The 21903-nt window shown below is 46.7% G+C and overlaps 1 protein-coding gene across 1 annotated transcript in view; it reads right to left on the bottom strand.

Annotated features, from left to right (window-relative positions):
• Positions 1–741: 741 nt before the first annotated feature.
• Positions 742–21903, bottom strand: part of LOC119185936 (MIF4G domain-containing protein B) — a 45150-nt gene continuing 23988 nt past the window's right edge. Inside the window, exons 4-6 of the mRNA XM_037434744.2 lie at positions 17283–17401; positions 12444–12752; positions 742–1141 (exon numbers count right to left, since the gene is read on the bottom strand). Coding sequence (XP_037290641.2) covers positions 857–1141; positions 12444–12752; positions 17283–17401 — 713 coding nt within the window. The 3' untranslated portion in view covers positions 742–856. The remainder of the gene's footprint in view (positions 1142–12443; positions 12753–17282; positions 17402–21903) is intronic.

Genomic DNA, 21903 nt, shown 5'->3' with positions numbered 1-21903 from the left:
ATTCATATAAATAATTATTATTTATTACCTAAATAAAAAGATACCAATTCACTGTACTTGTATCATGACAGGCTTGCCCTAATCAGTATCGTTTCAATTTTTCTACTTCAGAGATTTCCATATTCACATATCATCTGAATTCTTTGGGAAGGAGGTATTCGTTACACAGAGTGAATTTCATTCGGTACGTTCCACCCCGACTTTCTTCAGCTCTTTGTAGACAACGCAATGCTTATCAGTCGTTTTTTTCCTTTCAGTCTTCTCCCTTCGGTCGCATTGACTGAGGCACTAAGCAGTGCAGAGTGATTAACAGCCTAAGCCAAAACAAAATGGCGGCCGAGGCTGGCGGCACAGTCCACCTGCGTGAACGGAAATCTACGGAAGGATAAAACGCGCGTTTCATAGTGACCTATTCGGACTGAAGCAGCAAAGGGCGCACTTGAAAGGGCGTAACCGAAATGCTCTTGTAAATGGGATTCTGATATTCTCTTGAAATGTTCATGAATTCTCTGTGTGAATACATACGCCTGCAAACTCGAAAAAAATATTTGAGAAGGTGACGAGGGACAAACTCTTTGCCGTCTTCTCGAAACAAGATTTATCTTGTTGCAGCTTTTGGTTCCTTGCCATGCTGTTACCTCGTTTCATCTGAAGCCTTCCATCACTGTACTTAAAAAAAATCAGTGTACTTTTCAAAAAGAAAAACAAAGTTAAAAACAGCTCGTAAAAACCATAGGCAGATTCATCAAATAGGAATTAGTTTATTTCACACAAAAGAAAAGCAAGAAGCTATTGAGCGCGACGCGAAGCGTGTTGACGGAAAGGTTTCGTCTCCGGGTGCAAATGTAAGGAAGCCTCATTCAGTGATGCGCCATGGCAGAGGTGACAAGTTTTGAACATCGTCGCATTCGTCTCCGACGGCATCGTTGAGGCTAGCGTACGAGAGTTGCTGCTCAGGGGATAGTTTCCATCCTGAAGCGCGCAGCTCTATAAGTTCGAGCAGGGTCAGGCGATCATCCTCCGGAACATCTGACGACAAGAAAGCGTCCCGCAAGCAGGCCACCAGCGCCGCCATGCGGGCAGGGGCACCTCGTTCTGCAGCTTCACCGGCTATAGTTAGGGCTCTGCGGAGGCACTCGACCTGCAGTGGCAGTTTCAAAATAATAATGTATCATTATATACCTATCAGTCTGTTAAAATGTGTTGTTCGACTGAAGAAACAAATGCGCTGCTCAACAAGGCTTCAACTGACTTGACTCACGAAGGCTCATTAAAGAATCGAAGAAATGGCTTCAAGTCGCCAACGCTCGGCGCACTGCTCCTGATCTTTTCATTGCATCGGTAGTGCTTGAAAATGTGCTAGCGTTGATCCACATCTTTTTTCAGCACAGCTAATCTCGCTACTACTATCTCTCCTCCCTACACCACCTGTTCTAATCCCGCCGCAGCTTCACCTTCATTCTGCTTCTTTCTACCTTGCATGGTCTTCTCAATATTGCCACGCTTTCTTTGCCTGGCTCAAGTAGCTTCTTTATATAAGCCATCTTGTGTCCCTGATATCTTTACCATGTTCTCCCACTTGCCAGGCTTCTTCGCTCTCGCGCGTGGGCTAAAAGTGGGCACGACCAACCCTCGGTTTTAAACAGTTCCTTTGAGGAGAGCTCCATGGAACATGTAAATAACAGACATGAGTCAACTATTCTGCAACAAAGCCACACCACTGCGTGAAAGTTCTTGGAGAAAACACCCTATACATGCTTTATGTAAGGCGAGAAGCCTGGAATCAGGGGAGAGGTGAGAAGATGAGAACACGTGGCCAAAGCGCAGAATTGAACTGTAAGTTGCACTATGTCAACCAGTAAGGGGGCTTGGAGAGCTTCGCTTATATTACAATGGGCACAGTCATAACTAATGTTTTAAAGCAGTATGTCCACTTAACAGATGTAGTAACCGTAAAGCCGAACCGCGAGAGTGAATAAACAAGAAGAATAAGGATGGGATGGAGCACATTGAACACACATTCTAAAGTTACTAAGGACAGTCTACCACTATTCTTCAACAAGAATGTATGTGACAGCTTCATCTTACAGACACTTAACTGCAGAGAAGGAACCTGGAAGCTTACAGAGAGCTAGGACTCAGCAAAAATTGAGGATGACGCAGTGAGCGATTGAAAGAAAATTATAGATGTAACCTTGAGAGACAATAAGAGGGCAGAGTGTGTCAAGGAACAAACCAGGGTTAGGAGTATCATAGTCGAAATCAAGAAGAAATAATCGTCATCGGCAGAGCACGTAGCACGTAGGCAGGACCACCGCTCGTCATTAAAGGTAACTGACTGAATTTTAGGAAAAAGTAAAGGCGTGAAAGGAAGACAGAAAAGTACGTTAGCAGATGAGATTAAGAAGTTCGGGTATAACATGGCAGCAAAAAAGTACAACACCAGGTTGATTGGTGGGACATGGTAGAGGCCTTTGCTCTGCAGTGGGCGTAGTCAAGCTGATGGTGATGAAAATAAATAATCGCCATCGTTCACAATGTAAACAGTACAGCGAAATCTCGTCAATTCGAATTTCACGAATCCGCTAAAAGTATCAGATGTCATTGAATGCCGACCAATCGAACGTATCAAGAAAACAAAGGAAAAATGTCTGCTAGTATACTTCAGTTTCCTTCATGAATTCGTAAGTGCTGCACTTATTGTGCATAAGACCAGCGTACAAGCAGCAACGTTTGTCATTCTGCGTTCTAGTTTCCAACGCGACATCGGTGCCAGACTACCGTGTTTAATAAAATTGACGTTCTCGGCAGACCTCCTTCCTTGCGTGCTTACTGCCACCATTACAACCACCACACGTATGCATTGGCTATGATGAAAATAGCGATCCGGACTCCTCGACCTATTTTCTGCTGGCTGTAAATGCTGTTTTTGTTCTTTCGGGACAAAGAATTGCCGTGTTTTCGGCTAGGCGCACTCCGATGATTGTCGGAATCAACCGATTTGCGGACTAATGTGGCCGAATTAAAAAATGTTTCTCGCCGTTAAGCAACGCGTAGGCTGGCCAGAACCAAAAGACCCGTGCGAAGGATGCTATTTTCCGGATTATTGAGGTAGGACCTATAAAGCTTTAACTGTATTTGCATATACGTATATTTTGGGCATTTAGTATATGCATCCTTTTCACCTGTACAATATCATAATTATCATGATAATGTACGATGAGGATGCATGTGGTTCATGCATCCTCATCGTCGCGTAGCATCATCATCTTGGTTCGTTCATCGTAGCGGTCGGCTGCCAGTTCCTCGGGCCTAATAAAGGTCATCTAAACCAAGACTTCATACGTGGTGGAGTGTGCTGTTAGAACCCCTGCCTTCCTCTCGACCACTCTACCCCGTGGAGCTACGTTCAGATCGCCGCTTGGGCCAGGTGTCCAGAAATATGTCGCACCAAGATGAGGTCAGTGCTGCAGCCATTCCCACTCCACCACCGCGTGCCGTGCCTTGTCACGTCATCAACAGCCTCCAGCGTGAGCCCCATCCCTTCGCTGGTATGCGCGGGAAAGATGTAGAGGAATGGCTGAACAATTTCGGGCGTATCGGCAAAGCTAACCGGTGGGATAACACCTACAAACTCGCTCACGTGTCATTCTACCTCACGGGTGTCGCGAAGACGTGGTTCCTCAACCACTTCATCGACATCCCCGACTGGTCAGCCTTCAGAGATCAGCTTCGCGCTGTCTTTAGCACACTGGCTGTTCGTTCGGCTCTCGCAAAGAAAGCTCTCGCGACTCGGAAATAGCACATCGCGGAGTCGTATACATCCTACATCGGGGATGTTTTTTCACTTTGCCGCGGAGTTGACACACCAGGACAGAGTCAGACAAGGTGCGCCAGCTTCTTAAGGGGATCGCACCCATCGCTCCCTTGCAATCCAGAATCCGGCTACCGTTGCTGACGTTGTGACAACCTGTCAGCGCCTCGAAGAACTTGAGTCTATGTGCTTACAACCGGACAGTGACGTGGCCCGTATTTTAGCGGATCCAAACCTACGAGACTCGATAAGTGTGATTGTACGCGAAGAATTAGAAAGAATGGGATTCAAACTACCTTCAGTGTGTCCCATTCAGTCTTCTTCAACGTCATTGCGGGATGTCGCCTGGGAGGAGCTGACGTCCATGACCCACATGGCCCACTGCAGCCCCCTGTCACCGTAATCTCCCTTCGTTCCCGCAAACCGCCGCCGCGCCACCAGGCACCGTCAGCTCGACGTCTCCGCCACGAAAGTACGCGTCGGTTGCTGCCGCACCTCCCACAAGCTGTCCCACGAGCTTTCCGTCACCACCGTCTATGCCGTCATTTGTCCCTCTCACTGCTCTCTCTCCCGGTGCAGTTAGGGCAAGCTACTACCCTCCTTATCGATCGACTCGCCCAACGTGCTATTATTGCGACTATCGTGATCACAATTTACGGTTTCGCCACAAGCGCCAGCAAAACGAGCGGCAAGGGTACGCCATCGCGAACGGAACTATACCACAGGAGCCTTGTACCAGGGCTGCCGTTATTCGTCACTGCCGCGTCGGTCTCCTTCTCTACCAGCATCGGGTGAACTGCGCAGTAGTCATTGATCAACCCGACGCCGTTCACCATCGCCCTAACGTCGCTCCTCTTCCCCTCTTCAGCCTGCTTTCCTCGCTTCTGATCGGCGTCCGGAAAATTAAGCGATGCAGTTTTTGGAGGACACACTGCATTCCAACACAGGACTCCAATTACTCCAGCGCGTCCTTACAATATGATTGCGGTCAGAGTTGAGGGAGAGTGACGTTGATGAGGGTGGACACTGGGGCGGCGTTTTCTGTTAATGGTGCTAATTTGTGTGCCCGTCTTCGAAAAGTCACGACGCCTTATGGGTTACAGCCCAGGGAACGACGATTCGCCCTTCCGCTCTCTTTACTGCCTGTGTACTAATCAACGAAGTTCTTCATCACATATAATTTGCTGTGCTATCCCCGTGCTCCCGCGAACTCATTTTAGCTGAGACTTTCTTTCCTCTGCTTCTGCGGCTATTTGTTGTGCACAACGTGTCGTTCATCTTACTGACACGGACCACTTACTCAACGACGAAGCCTACAGGCCACTTCGACTCATCACTGCTGTAGACATCGAGTTACCACCGCACGAACATCAATTAGTCACACTTTTGTCCAACGACGTCGAATCTGGTGACATTTTGGTCACTCTGTCGCCCCGTTGCCTTACTAAAGGCATAGCTCTCGCATCAGGTGTGGCTTGCTTCAACAATGGATCAGCTGTCGTTGCTGCTACCAGCACCACACTAGATAAAATTTTACTGCCATGGGGCACTACTGTCGCCTGCGTTGCCGATCTGGAGCCCGTGTGCGTCGTGCCTCTTACCCCTGTCTCCTCTAAATGCCATCTTGCAGATCATGCTCCTCCCTCGGCCTTTACAGCAACCAAAAACAAGACTTGACAGACTCATAGAAGCAGCAGCTGCTTGATTTGTTGGAAAAGCATGCAAACTCCTTTTTTATTTATTATTCATTTATTCACACTGTCAGCCCAAAGACCAAGACAGGAGTGTGGGTTACATATCCGCCACGTACAAAGAACATATGTGGAAACAAGTTTCACACTGTACGCTCAAGACGCACACTATATGAAAATAACAAAAACAAAAACGCAAATCTATATCAAAATACATCCCGCATAGATCACGGATAAAAGAAACATGTTCGAATACATCTCGTACACGTCACCAAAAAGCGAAAAAAGATTTGAATTGACATAGTACATATTGAACTTGTTGATATAGTACATTGAACATGTTCAACCGACAAAGAACAAGCAATTTGGTTACAAATTTTCTGACAAAGCCTTTTCGAACCTTTGTAAATCGCAATGTTCGACTATGTATTGAGATAATTGATTCCAGTCATCGATGCTCCTACCCAAAAACGAATACTTGAATAAATCTGTTCTGTAGCTATGTGGTGTGATATGTTTCGAGTGTTTTGTTCTGGATGTGGTAAATGGGTGTAGTGCGATGTGTTCCTTTAGGTGAACTTTGTAGTCTCCATTGAGTATCTGAAAAAAGAATATCAGTCGATTATGTTGCATTTTTCGTTTCACCGTCATTAAACCGGCTCACTAATAGACTGAGTTCTGGAATAGGAGTTTACGTTCATTCATTCACCCTGGGCCAGACAGCCGCTACAGCACATCGTATTCAGACCAACGGAACATCCATTGTGCACTGCCGTTCGTACCGCGTCTCGCTAGCCGAACGAAAAACATTGAAAAAAACGTAGACGATATGCCGCAACGGGAGATAATCCGACCCTCAACCAGTCCTTGGTCGTCTCCCATCGTTCTGGTGTGCAGAAAAAGACGGTTTCGTACAATTTTGCGTCAACTAGGAAGGACGTATACCCCATGCCACGCATCGACGACGCCCTCGATTCCTTACAGGGTGCTGAATACTTTTCGAGCCTCGACTTGATTGATTGATTGATTTGTGGGGTTTAACGTCCCAAAACCACTATTTGATTATGAGAGACGCCGTAGTGGAGGGCTCCGGAAATTTCGACAGCCTGGGGTTCTTTAACGTGCGAGCCTCGACTTGCGTTCCGGCTATTGGCAAATCGCCATGCACGAAGATGATAAAGAAAAAACTCAGTTTGCTACCCCAGACGACTTATACGAATTCAAGGTTATGTCGTTTGGTCTATGCAATGCGCCTGCAACTTTTGAGCGCATGATTGACACCGTGCTGCGTGGCCTGAAATAGAAGACTTGCCTTTCTTAGCACGATGACATTGTTGTCTTTTCATCGACGTTTTATCAAGATCTGGAACGCTTGGGCGAGGTCTTGACTTGTCTTGCGGGCGCTGGTCTTTAAATTAACACCAAGAAGTGCCATTTCACCAGCATATCTATCAAGTTCCTCGGTCATGTTCTGAACAAGGATGGAATTCGTCCAGATCCTGATAACACTGTTGACGTGGGAGTCGCCCGCTGCGCGCTGACGTGCGCCTTGCAGGACCTCAATAAAGTTTCGCAAACAACCAACTAACCAACTTGATAACACTGCTGCAGTTCTTCGCTTCCCTCGCCCTGAGAAACCGAAAGATTTGCGAAGTTTCCTTGGTCTCGCCTCTTACTTTCGGTGATTAATACAAAACTTTACCTCCATAGCCACACCACTCCATAAGCTACTTGCTTCCAGTATGTCCTTTCAGTGGTCTCAAGAATGTGATTCGGCATTTTAGAGGTTGAAGAGATGCCCTCACGACTGACCCTGCACTTTCTTATTTTCACGAGGATGCAGCGACCTTCCTGCACACAGACGCTAGCGGCCGCAGTTTAGGAGCCGTGCTCCTGCAACGCGACAACTCTTCGCGAGAGCGAGTCGTTGCAAACGCCAGCCGCGTCCTTTCCGCAGACGAGAGGAACTACACGATCACCGAGCAGGAGTGCCTCGCTATCGTTTGGTCAGTGCAGAAATTTCGTCTATATCTGCACGGCCACCATTTCACCATTGTGACCGACCACCACGCTTTACGTTGGCTTTCGACACTCAAGAACTTGTCGGGATGCCTCGGCCGCTGGATTCTACGCCTCCAAGAATATGATTTTGACATCGTATACAAGTGTGGCAGGAAGCATAGTGACGCCGACGCTCTTTCTCGCTGCCCACTACCAGCGACTCCACTCGGGATTTCCGCAATCACTTTGCATTACACACCCTCGGAGTCCACATCTACGGTGGTTTCCTCTCTTCTCTATGGACCAGCTGCCTTCGGACGATACCCACAATTTTTCTTCTCGGCAGTTGGCTGACCCTTACTGTCGACGTATTATAGGCTACCTCACCAGCAGTTCCCATCCACCTAATGCAAAGCTCCGTCGCCAACTCTCGCAATTCAAGCTGGATAACGCGGTGCTGTACCACGAAATTTACCATCCTGACAGTCAGCGCTGGGTTCCCGTTCTACCCCAATCGCTTCGGTCGGAAGTCCTCAGAGCGCTTCGTGACCATCCGACATCTGGTCACCTTGGTTACCACAAAACCTACGATCACCTTCGAAGTCGGTTTTACTGGCCAAGCATTACCACTAGTGTGGCTCGGTACGTCGTGTCCTGCACTACCTGTCAATGTAGAAAACTACCAACATCTGCTCCAGCCAGTACACTGCAGCCTCTTCCGAGCCCAGCCACACCATTCGAAGCTGTAGGCGTCGATCTTTATGCCCCCCTTCCAGTCAGTGCTGCTGGAAACCGGTGGGTAGTAACAGTCGTTGACCATTTGACGTGCTACGATGAGACCTTCAGGCACGAGCACTGAGAATGTCTTGGCCTGCCACGGTGCACATCTACCTCTGGCACTATAGAGGAGTCACGCACCTACCCTATACAGGTTTACACGTCCTGTGAGCCTCTTCGAGTGCACCTTCGTCTGCTGACCCGACATGCACAGCACCCTTTGTCTTCGTTACAAGTAGACCTATTCGCGATGCCTCGTTACGCATAGGCACATGATCCCGTCAGGCTTTGCACCTGCCGTAATCCCTGCAGTGCCTCCATCGACATTGACTAAACCACTGGTGTGCCTTCACATACGTGGAATTTCGTATAAGTCGCCTGTTTATTATATTGCCCTAAAGCAACTGACCTTGGCACATTTAGATGACCGATACAGCGACTCTGTGCACATTTACACCGATGGATCCGTAACTTCATCCGCCTCAGCTGCAGCCTTCGCGATCCCTCAACTCGGTATTTCCCGACAGTACAAATTAGATCATAGGTCATCTTCGACAGCTGCACAACTTGTTGCTATCAAGAAGCCATAAAATTTGTGAACGACCAAGCACCGCGTAAATGGACGATTCTGTCTGATTCAAAATCAGCGCTTCAAGCTATCCATTCTTGCGCAAGAAGAGGCCAATTTTACGAGTTAACGTTAGGAATCGTCCAAGCATTTGACCTAACACACAGGAGCGGTCACGTGATTACACTCCAATGGATTCCTGGACACTGCCGCCTGGTTGGCAACGAAACAGCCGATAGCGAAGCAAGAGCGGCAATATAAAACGCTCCTATGTACGTCGAAGTGCCCTACTCGCGAGGTGACGTCAACACATTGTTGAGATCACTCATGCGCGAATGCGCTGCCTTTTACTGGTCGCTACCAGATCACCGGAACAAGCGCCTGCGGGAAACAGACCCCGGTATGACTTTTCGTATTCCAGATAAAATCAGCCGAAGACATGCTAATATACTGCACCTAATCCCCCGGGCGCCGCCTTCACTCACCACTACACCCACCTAATCGGCCGTGCGGACAGCCCGAATTGTGAACGCTGCCAAGTTCGCGAAACAATAGCTCACATATTTTGTGACTGTGCATTATACGTGGCGCAAAGAAAAATCCTAACTGCAACGTTGGCAAGCATTGGACGAACACCGTTAAGTGAAAGCCACATATTGTCAGCAATGAACGACCAAACAGTGTCAAAAACTGCTACAAAGGCTGTTCTAGACTTTATAAAAACCACTGGACTAGAACCTAGACGGTAAGGTACTATTCTAAGTGGCTACTGTACATACGCACCATCTCTTCTTGTCCCCATCATCACCCTTCATCCCTCTTTCCATCCCATTTCCCTTATACCCTGTGTAGAGTAGCAGGCTAGAGCGAACTAGCTCAGGCCGACCTCTCTGCCTTCTAATAAATTTTCACTCACTCACAGCATCCGTCACTACTGGTTCAGCTTCTGAAATTGCCTATTTCATCCTCCGAGCCATTATACTGCGTCATGGTGCTTCACGTGTATTGCTCAGTGACCGTGGAAGGGCCTTCCTTTCACAACTAGTGAACGAACTTCTTCACGCCTTCGGCACAACTCACAAGACTGCCTTTAGTTATCACCCCCAGACTAATGGCCTCACTGAGCTATTCCACCGCACTCTTGCTGACATGATCGCCGCTTATATTCAACCAGACCACAAAAACTGGTACTTAGTTCTACCATTCGTCACTTTCGCCTACAATACGGCAATTCAGTGGACAACCGGCTACTCACCATTTTACCTAGTTTATGGACGCTCCCCTACTTTTTTACCTGACAAACGGATTCATCTCCATCCTCTACAGAGGAATACGTTTTACGACTCGCACAGTGCCGCCAACGCGCTCGCATAAACACTGAAAGCCGACAGCAAAACAGAAAGTTTATGATGAATCGCATCGTGCTGTATTCTTCCAACCTGGAGACGAAGTGCTTCTTTTGACGCCTCTTCACACACCTGGTTCGTGTGACGAATTTCAGCCACGGTTTATTGGGCCATACACAGTTCTTGAAGAGACTGCACCAGTGAATAATCACGTGACGCCACTTGTGGCCCAGCAGATCACTGTTATCGTACTACAGAGGTCTTCCATGTCTCCCTTATGAAGCCCTTCATGCGACGTTCTTTGTTGGTTTGACTTGCCGCGGCCAGGCTGGCCGCTTTCATGGGGGGGGGGGGGGGGAATATGTGTGGGCATTTAGTATACGCATCCTCTTCACCTGTACATTATCATACTTATGTGTGGCTCATGCATCCTCATCGTTGTCGCGTAGCATCATCACCTTGGTTCATTCATCGTAGATTTAGGCTGCCGGTTCCTCGGGCATAATAAAGGTCATCCAAATTAAGACTTCATCATATGTAAGTGCACAGAGTGCCTTATAAGGAGGCGTAGTGATTGATTTGTTAAAGTAGCAATGACATCAACTTTATGCATGTCACGTTTATGGCATCCACGCGTAGTTCATCCCCTGGTGACGGTTCTGTACTGATTAGGCAACATATGGACGAATGGATATATGTTATCTCGATCAGTATGACTAGAATCGAACCCAATTCAAAATGGGTGAAACCCGCCAATTTTCAGCGCTACCAGCACCGCCAAGCGGTCCCCTCCCGCAGTCTCGCCCCATTTGATCACGCAGCCACAAAAAATAGTGACTCAATTTTCAGTTGACATTTCTTTTGCTTGGCGAACACGTGTATAGGCATGCCTCCGCCACAGCCATCGTCGTCGCCACCGTCCTCAGCGTCCACGAGTGATGATCAAAACACTAGGGAATATGGGATTGTGACGATTCTTGGCGCAGCGAAGCAATGTCGGTTCGATCGTTGTCTAAGGATTTATTTTGAAATCGACGCCGGACCGCACACTGACGAGACAGCTGGAGACGCACGCTTGGGCCATGCTGGCTGGTAATATATATTAACGCTGCTTGTGGGTTACTTGTTCGCGATTTGTCTATAGCTTCAAGTAATCACATTCACGCCCACTAACTTCTGACAAATCACCCGAAGCGGCAAAATGAAAACGCAGAATTAACACGAACGCCCTGCACAAACCAAGCAAAACAAGCATGTGAAGCCGTTGCCAGGCAGCCAGGCGTTTCCACCGGACGGTACCACATGTAGACTCCGTGATGAGAACATAATTGCTGCTCGCTCATCGGCACTTGGTGATGCTTCTTCGCGTGGCCCAAGAGCTTGCCAAATACGCAAAAATACTGGTAATGAGAGAGAGAGGTCAAGGAAAGGAAAAGACGCAAATTCTGCAGAAATAATTGGGAGCACGGCTCAGCGCCTGCAAGGGAGGAGGAGAAGAGGACATTAAAGGTGTGAAGAAGAGAATATAGAAAGAGAAATGACGTCCATGACCAAGGACGTGGCGGGCAGCTTCTATAGCTGGTTGTCTAGTCCAGTGTCTTCAAGGAAGCGAAGAATCACTTTGAAGACCTGAGTGCTGTGCTGTGCAGGAACGAGAAGGCCCCTCTGTGTAGCTGCGGGCAGACCGTGGCGACGAAGTGCGGTGAGCAAGACGCCGCATTGTGTGTGAAGCGCTGGGAAAACACACAACAGGGGCTCCTTGGTTTCATCTGCCCTGCACGCAGTGCACGCAGAGGACGAGGCTCTGCCAAGCCGATGACGCCGGGCTGCAGGCCAGGAGCAGCCGATGCGTCAGCGAAGCAGAAAAGACCTCTCATTCCCGATTGAGCCCCGGTCAGGCAGCCGGGTGACTCATGGCCGGGAATGCGCTGATGAGCTTTGTCACCACCACCTAGTTTTCTCGGTGGCGGTGGCTTTGGATGCTCTTTGCGCTTGAAATAGAATAACTTACACCCAACGAATCTGATTCCTACTTCACTAAAAAAAACACGTGCTTACCAAGGAAACGAATAAACTCTACATATTATCTTTGAATTATGGTGTCACTGCTCCTTGAAAACTTAAAAATGGGATTAATGAACGGCTTGTACTTAGCAACCATACTTGTTAAGGTGCGCTAACAGCGTTTATGACAAGTCCTATGACGAGCCGTGGTGGTGTTGGTGGCAATGATGATAATAACATACCTTGGTGAGGTGGTCCAGCTCAGGCGACCTCAGGACAAGCTTGCAGGAATCACACAGGAGCGCCGCGATGCAGAAGATATGTCCGGAGTGGCATGAGCCCACCGATGCAGCCGTTCCTTTTCCAGGGATGGATGACAGAAGCACGGCCATGAAGCCAACTAAAGCGGTCAGTTGGTTATCAGCATCTTGCTGCGGCGGCGGCTCCCATCGCACCCTTGCAGTGGATCTCCGCAGCGGGACGTCGTGTTCCTTGAACCAGACGCGGCAGGTCCACAACAGCCGCTCGATGAACACCGCGTCCAGCTCAGCCTGTGGTAATTCTCATTGCAAATAAATAGAAGAATATTTGTTGGAGTTTAACGTCTCAAAACTACGATATCATTCATAGACGCTGTCGGGAAGGTCTCCAGAAATTTGGACCACATGAAGTTTTTTAATGTGAACCTAACTTCAAGCATTTTCGATTCCATCAAAAATGCGGTCAGCGCAGCCGGGATTCGATCCCGTGACTTGCAGACAGAAGTCAAGTGCATTGACCCCTAAATCACCGTGGCGGGTCATTGCCAATATAGTCGTTACAAATTAATATCTAATCAGTGCATGGTAAATAAGGGCAAATTTCCGACCCGTAGTTGGAGGCAGCTCGGTCATAGACGACCAGAAATGATAAACCGCTGGCCAGAGACGCCCCAGGAAGTCAATGTCTCCTATTATGTATCTGAGTAATGTATAGCTCGTACCACAGGCCTGGCGAATTTCGCAATAAAATTTGTCCACTCATTCCTACCATTACAGTACGATGTTTGTGGAGGAATTACCAAGACGTGGACGACTGGCGAATGTTATCGCCCCGACTGGTTGCTGCTTAAAAAATCGCATCTGCTGAATAAACTTAAGTTCAAAGTAGAATGTCTGTCCTGTGTACTTCTTGTTTATGTCCCGCTTCATAGCACTTGTCTTCATTGACTCAGATTAATTGAGGGACTCAAAATGAGAATGACCAGACCTACGCAGAAAACGCAGTGCAATCGTTGCCAAATCATAGCGAAAGCCTCTCTAGCACGCTATGTAAAAACTCTTGGGGCAGTCACTTTTCGCAAGTACCCTGTGGTTATCGTGACCCTTCCCTGTCTATTTTTTCCGTCCCGCTCTCCATGGAACTGCAAAGACTGAGTAACGATGTGAACGCTACAGGTCTGCTAATTAAGTCTGTAAATCTACTTATTTTATATTAACTGTATTTATTTTAGTATTCATTCGTCAATTTCTTGATGTGTCACTCCAGAGCTGCAAACGTAACCCTTTTCAATGATGGCCTCCTATCTACGATTGAAAGTACTTTCAGGGACATTTAGACCACAGAAAACCTAACAGCAGCAGCTGCCAATAACAATAAAAATTGCCTGGTCCACTCAGAACACGTAGCGCATTCCCAACAAAAGCTGGAACGGTGTCTTTTCCACAGCCAGTTGTAGACATTCCTGAAGACTGGTACAAGTTCAAGGTACCCTATCCCATGAACCAACGTAACTTCCAGAAAGTAGGGAAGTACCCAATATACGCTCACTTTGTGCTGTTGTCACTGACGTTTAATAGTTATGGCTGAAGCTTTTACAATTAGTTAGAGTATGGAATTGCGGTCGTTGTGCAATTCATATTGAGTAACACTTGTTTGTTATGTGTTGACATGGCTCCTTGCCAGACAGACCTGCATTGCGTGTTCTAGTGAAGGAGTGTTAACAACCACCGTCTCTCTAAGTGCTCGATTGCCGCGCAGAAATCCGGGTTTCAAATCTCAGCCTTCCCGAGAAATATTTTTTATCGATTACATTTTACTTTATGTCTCGCGATAGTAGAGCGGTTGCGGACCCTAGTGCTGGCAGCGGCGTATAACTGCGGCGCCTAAATCGGTTCTTGTTGTGATCTCAATGCAGCTTTCAGTATTATATTATGATAGTGCCTGAGGCCTTTATTGGCACCACAGTGGTAGCCGAAAGCAAAGAACAAATGTTAGGTAGGTAGAGGGTGGATGTATCTGTCGCCCAGGTTGGCTCGATAGTCTGATATCACCAAGGTGAAGAATACGAAACTGACCCCACAGTTGAAGCTGCTCATAATCATAATTATGACAATAAAAGTTGTCTATAATCTTTAAAATTTTCTGGATTCGTTTTCTTTTACTAATTTCGCGGATAGTGGTTGTGGACAACAGCAGTGGTGGACAACAGCTCCCACTGCCACTTCCATTGTTATCTGATAACAGCTTTCACTGCAAAAAAACGCCATCTCCCCGACGTGAAGGAAGATGGAGGAGCTCACTCGGAACTGATCGGGAGAACCCACGAGTTTTCTAGACGAGGCCCTTCTTATAGCAAGGCGTGTTAACGAGCCGCGGCACTTGAGGTGTGTTTCGAAGGCGGCGTCGTCGGGCACTTTCCGCTGCAGACACTGCACGAGAGCGAACTCTCGTTGGAGCACAGTGATGACGTTCTCGCGGGTCTGGTCGTTGCGGCTGGAAACGATGGTCGTGATACTTTTAAACCACACGTGGTCGCGCGGTCGCATACCTTAAATCTATGGCCGAACAAGCGATTCAAAAAGTCTCGCTTGAAGTGGGCGTTGGTGCAACCAAACTCGGGTAGCGACATTTAGGTGCTTGATCGCTGTTTACCGCGACCACTCTGATTACAGATTTTCTTTCCGCAACGTACGTGCCCCCTTTTTTTCGCGGGCTCTCACTTGAGGATCCGCTTGTCGACGAGCCCGTTTTGCTTCGGCTGCGCGTGCCTTCGCCACGGCCGCCACCTCCGGATCGATGCTGGCGCTGGTTTGCAATTGCTGCTGACGCTACTGCCTTTCTTCAAACGCGCGAGCTCTCACTGCGGGGTCTAGGCGGCGGGCCCGCATTGCAGCCGTACTGCGAGGTCTCTGCGCCGCTGCCTTCGCTTAAATATGTTCATCATGAGTAGCTGCGTGGAGATGTGAACTCATTGCGCTACTGCAGCTATCAGAAAGGAAGTGTACCAAATGACCTCGCCTCGATAACTAGCGTAACGACAAGGGACATGCCACGAGCATAAGCTTGGCGAGCAAACTCCTAAAGAAAGGCGTGTTCCTTGATAAAAAGGATTCTTTTCAATTTAACAGACTCGAATTCCACATCCAGGAGAAGTCCTAGCTTGCCGACACAAGGCTTTTTTAAGTAATTAAGGCGAAAGCCCTTCATGCTTTACCAAACGCTGAATTTCATCATCGCCAGTGTACTATACGTCGTCGGTGATTGATGCAAAAATTATCCTAAAGGAAGACTGAATGGAAAAAAAGATTTTTCGCGTATTAGTGAAGTACACTGGCGGAACCGCGAAAACACCCCTCCTGCCACGCCACAAGACGACGTTTGCCTAGTGATAAACTAGCGAAAAAAAAATGCGGGTGGAGACGTTACTGTGAGATTCCCGCACTAAACACCGTGACGAAGTAAATTTTGAAAACGTTTACTCGGTCGTACATAGCATCTACTCAATAAATATGAAGTATCTTGTGTGTCGGTGTCTTAGACCGAGCATACTAGAGTTCAAAAGTTTTCATCCAGCTAATGTCGAGAACATAGCAAAAGTACGTTTCGGAATTTTCAACCCCTAGTGTGGCGATTTCGGTGCGAAATTCAACGATCAAACTTCGGTATAGTTTCTCTACTAATAATGAACTTGTGATAGCAAAACTTGAAGTGTACGAGTTTTTAGAGTGCTCCTTATCAACCTAAACCAGATCATTGCTTCTTTTCAGTGTCTAACAGGTTCAACTCACAGATTGCGAAAAATTAAGACGTCGCTGTGAAGTCATGACTACGCCACATGGTCACGTCATTGCACGTCTGTCATTCTGTGAAATATGAGCTGATCTTGGAGGCAGTGGAAACCGCGTTATTTACAGGAAGCTTTTGTAAAGTGGCGGCGCAGTGTCATTACATCTACCGAAAATAATACAAAGACTGCTACTGCCTTCGTGTCGTCTCAGCTTTATGCTTATGGGACACTGACAGTTCTTCCACGTGGACTCTAGCTGACTCGTATATTTTTCTATTTACCACAGGAATGTTTCCAGTGACAGGAATGCTGAGGACAGTGGTTATTCTGCTAGATTTAACGTTATTTGTAAGAATAAGCCCGTCTAAGGAGTTATTACGACACTGGTTTCGAGATAAGGAAAACGGTTGCAAAGCAGATCACCAGTTTGTTGATAGATACAAATTGGGATGGTATTTGTAACGGTGGTGGCCGCTTTACACGCCGGACAACTGATTACGGAGACGTCTTTGCACACGAAGTACACATAATTTCATTTTAAAATAAAGCTCCCAGGGCCCCTCCAGCATCTTTGTTAGTCTACTCTAATGCAAAGTCCAACCTCTTTTCTCCTGAAGTTGATGTAACAAAGCTTCTGCGGATTCCTCCGAAAGCTCCGTAGAACAAACCTGGTTTTGCAATGCGTTGCCGCCAGGGCCGGAGTTTTTCCAGGCTTGTTGCTTCTTTCTTTTTTTTACGCAGCCTCCGTGATCAGCCCACGTTTGACCAAGCACTGCTTCCGTGATTACGTCACCATGTGACTTCACGTTATACATGACGTCACCAGGACATTGCTATGAGGTCATTTGTTTTGATGATGGGTGGCGTCGTGATGACATATCGTGACATCATCTCAATGATGGTGTCGTAACCTTACTGTATTAACGCCACCGACACTAGGCCGTCTAATCACGGGACCCCAGCCGACGTCCGCATCTGTTGAGGCATTTTCGCCTTGAAATGTAAGGTGCATCGTTGAATGCTAATTGCTCACCGTGATGACGCGGGCGCAGAACCTCGCTGCCGGCTTGGCACTGTCGTCGTCGTGAATGGCTTTCCAGAACACAACGCGCACAAGTCGATCCACTTCCACTGGCGTCAACAAGTCAGGATCTGAAGGAAAGCGGCGAATGGGTCACGTTGCGACAAACGTGTCGTAATTTAGTGTACAAGTGCATTGGTGAGGTGAATTCATACTGAACTTAGGAATGGTTATTACGGAATACATTAGATAACCGTACTGTTTTTACCACTGTTACACAATGCAGAATATGTTGCAAAGGGAATTAATTTTTCGTAGGACGTCTTTGAACGATAATACTATTCCGCAGAAGTGCCTAATCGCGTGGCACTTTTTAAAGTACGAACATTTAGTTACTACTCAGGAAAAAGTTCAAGCCATTGTAGCTATCACGACAGATAGTTTTTATTTGAGCCCTAAATTTTGGGCTCAATGTAAAACTTCATTGAATATATTGTACTTATGAAAACACACAAAATTCTCAATTATTGAGCTAAAAGCCGCATGCACTTCATAAAAGGCGAGAATTTATTAATATTAACACAAGTGATGTAATAAAATCGTGGGAGGACGTCACCATATGACGTAATTATGATGTCACTGAGAGCCAAAATGTTTGTATCACTTCACGTGAATTCACAGATTATTCATGATCAAAAATTTTGCTGACCAATGACGACATGATGACGTTATTACGACCCAACTGTCAATTCGCATCAAAGTCATCACATGGTTCTTCTGTTGATAGGTGGGCCTACGCTGGAAGCAATACAAGACCGCGTTAGTCGCTCAAAGGTTTTGGGGGAGGGGGAGGAAGACGATGAGGTTCATTGCATCGAACTAGAGGATAGAGAAGGAGATGGATAGCGCCTTGAAGTCAGCTCAAGCGGATTGCTAAGGAATCCTGGTCCCGGAATACTGAAAAAAAAAATTCGCAGCATATCCACGGAGTGAATGATGGAGAGTGGGGCGAAACATTCGTCCGTCCATTCGTTCTTGCTTCCGTCCGTCCATGCGTCCATCCACCCGTCAGTGCGTGCGTCTGTTCGTGCGTACGTCCCTGCGTTCGTCCATGTATCCACCCCTGCTTCCGTTCATGCGTCCATCCATGCATCTGTCTGTGTATCCGTTCGTCCATCTATTTAACACTCCATCTACCTCCATCTCGCATCTTTTCATCATATATTCCTCGCATAGAAGCACCGCCATCCAGCGGACATTACAAGGACTAAACGAGAGGTGGCACAAGCACGCTTTCTTACGGCTTGCGCTTCGGGTCGATTTGCCACCTTTAACCACGTCGTGTTCATGGTATATACTAGTTCATTGTATTCATGACACTGCCGCTCAACGCTCGAAAACCCTTCTAAAACTAAGGAGTTTACACCCAGCGAGTATAACGTAGCAACCCTTTCTTGTCAGATAGTGCTCAATGTACATGCCAATGGCTGCTAATGGGGATTGCAGCGTGCGCGTTAACTAAAACCTGAATACTCCTGTCTCTCATTCTTCATTAGCAGCCATTGGTATGTACATTGAGCACTATTTTTCGTTGTTCAACAACGTGCAGAAGGAATGTCTCACCGGCACCACCTTGGAGATCAAAATGTTATAGTTGTTACACACTACAACGGCTACAAGAGATGAACAAGTGCCGTTAAAAAAAAGCTTCGCCCCTAAAAATTTGCAGTGAATCCGCAGCCACCATATTTCTCCATAAAACAACGACAGAATTCCAAAAATAAAGAATGGTATAAGCCATGGAGACATGATCTATTCAATGCTATTCACCGCGTGTTTATAGGAGGTTTTCAGGGCCCTAGAATGGAAAGAGCTAGGGGTAAGAGTGATTAAAGAGTATCTTAGTAACCTGTGATTTCCCCATGACATTTCCTTAATGAATTTAGGGGACAGATTACAGCTCATGATTATGAAGCTGGACACAGAAAACAAATAAGAAGGTCTAAAAAACCAATATGCACAAAATAAAGTAATGTGCAACAGTCTCGGCAGAAAACCACTGTTTGCGATTGGCGAAGATCCGCCGGAAGTCGTAAAGCAATATGTCCATTTATAACAGGTAGTAACCACGGAGCTGAACTATGAGAGTGGAATAACTACTAGAAGAATAAAAACGGAGTGGATTACATCCATTAAGTATTCGCAAATCATTATGGTAATTTGCCACTAACCCTCAAAAGGAATGTATAAAACAGCTGCGTCTTGCGAGTACTTACCTACGGAGCAGAAGCCTGTAGTTTTACAAAGAGCGTTCAGCTTATATTGAGGACGACGCAGTTAGCGATGGAAAGGAACATAATAGATGTAACCTTAAGAGAAATGGACAGAACAGAATGGATCAGGGAATAAACCAGGGTTAAGGACATCACAGTTGAAATGAAAAAGAAATGAACATGGGCCGGGCATGCAACACGTGGGTAGGATAACCCCTGACCAATAAGGGTAACAACCACTGGCTGGATTTTCAGAGAGGGCGAACGCACGAAGGGGAGACAAAGCTAGCTGGGCCGATGAGATAAGAAAAGTTCGCCGGTAGAACGGTACGTGGGAGTACAAAGCACAAAAACGAATTGATTGGCGGATCTTGGAAGAGGCCTTTGCCCTGCTTTGCGCGTAGTTAGGCTGCATATTATGATGATGATGGCATATGTACTCCTATGATAAAGGGGTCACGTCATATTTGTGTCACCTGTATGCTTAAGCACCTTCCCGTAAAGTCTGTCTAGGTAGCACTAGCCAGGGCTACCTATGTTCCTGTTGGCGTTGTTACGAAACACGGAATAATTGGTTAAATAAAACATACGCACTGTTTGACATACGTCTATGCGTCTGTTTGTACATATTTAGCGACATTTTGAAGCGTTTGGCTCAATTAAAACATTACACCAAGTCACCTTCTCTATGCACGCTTCTCATCACGTCCATTTATTTATTTATGTTATTTATTTTAACACCGCAAGGGCCTCCGCAGTGGAGGCATCGCATGAGGGCTGGCACAAAAGATACACTTGGTACGAGCATACATACTTACATGAGCTCCATGATTACAAAATAAATACACAAGCGTTGGGTCAACAACTTGTACAAAAATGTAAATTTCGGTGGACACATGAGCTGGAAATAGCAATCATAAATGCGAAAGGCATCAAACAAAAAAATGGCACCAATATATCGCACAATCCCGGGCGCTGTAAGCGACTTGAACTGGTCAAGGTTTCTTAATTAGACTACGTGATCGGGAAGATGGTTCCATTCCTTTGTAGTGCGTATAAAATATGGCTGCGCAATTGTGTTAGTACGGGGGCGTTTGTATGTTACTTGTAATTCAATATTGCTACAGCTCGATACATGCAGGTTCAGCACGATGTAAGTATTGGGTGATAAAGAATGATAAAACCGGTGAAAAGATGCCAGTCCCGAAAGCTTCGGGCGGCGGCTGAGGGGAGGAAGCGCTAGGCGTGATTTCAAGTATGTGCCACTAGTAAATGTTGAGTAGCCTGAGAAAGTGAATCTAACCGCGCGGTTTTGAATCGCTTCAATGCTATCAGTTAGGTACTTCTGATGCGTATCTCATATCGCGGCTGCGTACTCTAATTTTGGGCGGATGAGGGTTTTAGAGGCCAGTAGTTTTAAGTGAAGTGGAGCAAGTTCTATTGTATTCTGCAGATACCCAAGAGATCTAGTAGCGCAGGCGATCAATTTGTTTATGTGGACGGTCCAGGAGAGATCATTCGCGATAAGAACACCTAAGTACTTATAAGACTTTGCGCATTGTAAAGACGACCCTGATAGAGTGTAAATAAAAGTTAGTGAGCTCGCGCGTCGTGAAAAGGACATTAATTTGAACTTGGAAACATTTATTGACATTTGTCAACTTTTACAGCAGTTTTCAATAGTAGTGAAACCGGATTGCAACGTAAGTTGGTCTTGGTTTCAAGTAATTTTGGCATACAGCACACAATCATCTGGAAAGAGACGTATGTTGTTAGTAATGTCGGAAGGCAGAACATTGCGTTGGATTGGATTGGATTGGATAAACTTTTATTATTGGATAAACTTGCGTTGAGGTGCGTTTATTACACCGGACTGTCTCTATGAATTTAGGGTTCTCCCTTTTGGTCTGTGCTGCGCTCCAGCCACGTTCCAACGAATGATGGACAAAGTTTTATGCGGCTTGAAGTGGTACTCTTGTTTAGTGTATTTAGACGACGTAGTCGTTTTTTCTACGACTTTCGAACAGCACATTGAGCGGCTTGAGGTGGTTCTTCTGGCTATTCGCACTGCCAGCCTCTCTCTAAAACCGGAAAAGTGTCATTTTGGATATGAAGAACTGAAATTTTTTGGCCACATTGTCAGCAGCAGTGGTGTTCCCCCCGATCCTGACAAGGCTATGACAGTTGCTTTGTTCCCGATACCGAAAACAAAGCATGATGTACGCCACTTTCTGGGACTTTGTGCTTATTACCACCGCTTCGTGTCAAACTTTTCGAAAATCGCCGACCCTCTACAACAACTCGTCAAGGATGACGTCGCCTTCGTCTGGGGTCCCAAAATATCCGGCGCTTTCCGCGAC

This window comes from Rhipicephalus microplus, chromosome 10 (assembly GCF_043290135.1).
Source record: "Rhipicephalus microplus isolate Deutch F79 chromosome 10, USDA_Rmic, whole genome shotgun sequence".
In the NCBI taxonomy this organism is placed as follows: Eukaryota; Metazoa; Arthropoda; class Arachnida; order Ixodida; family Ixodidae; genus Rhipicephalus; species Rhipicephalus microplus.
Note: the sequence above shows the minus strand (reverse complement) of the source record. Positions and strands in the feature narration are given on the sequence as shown.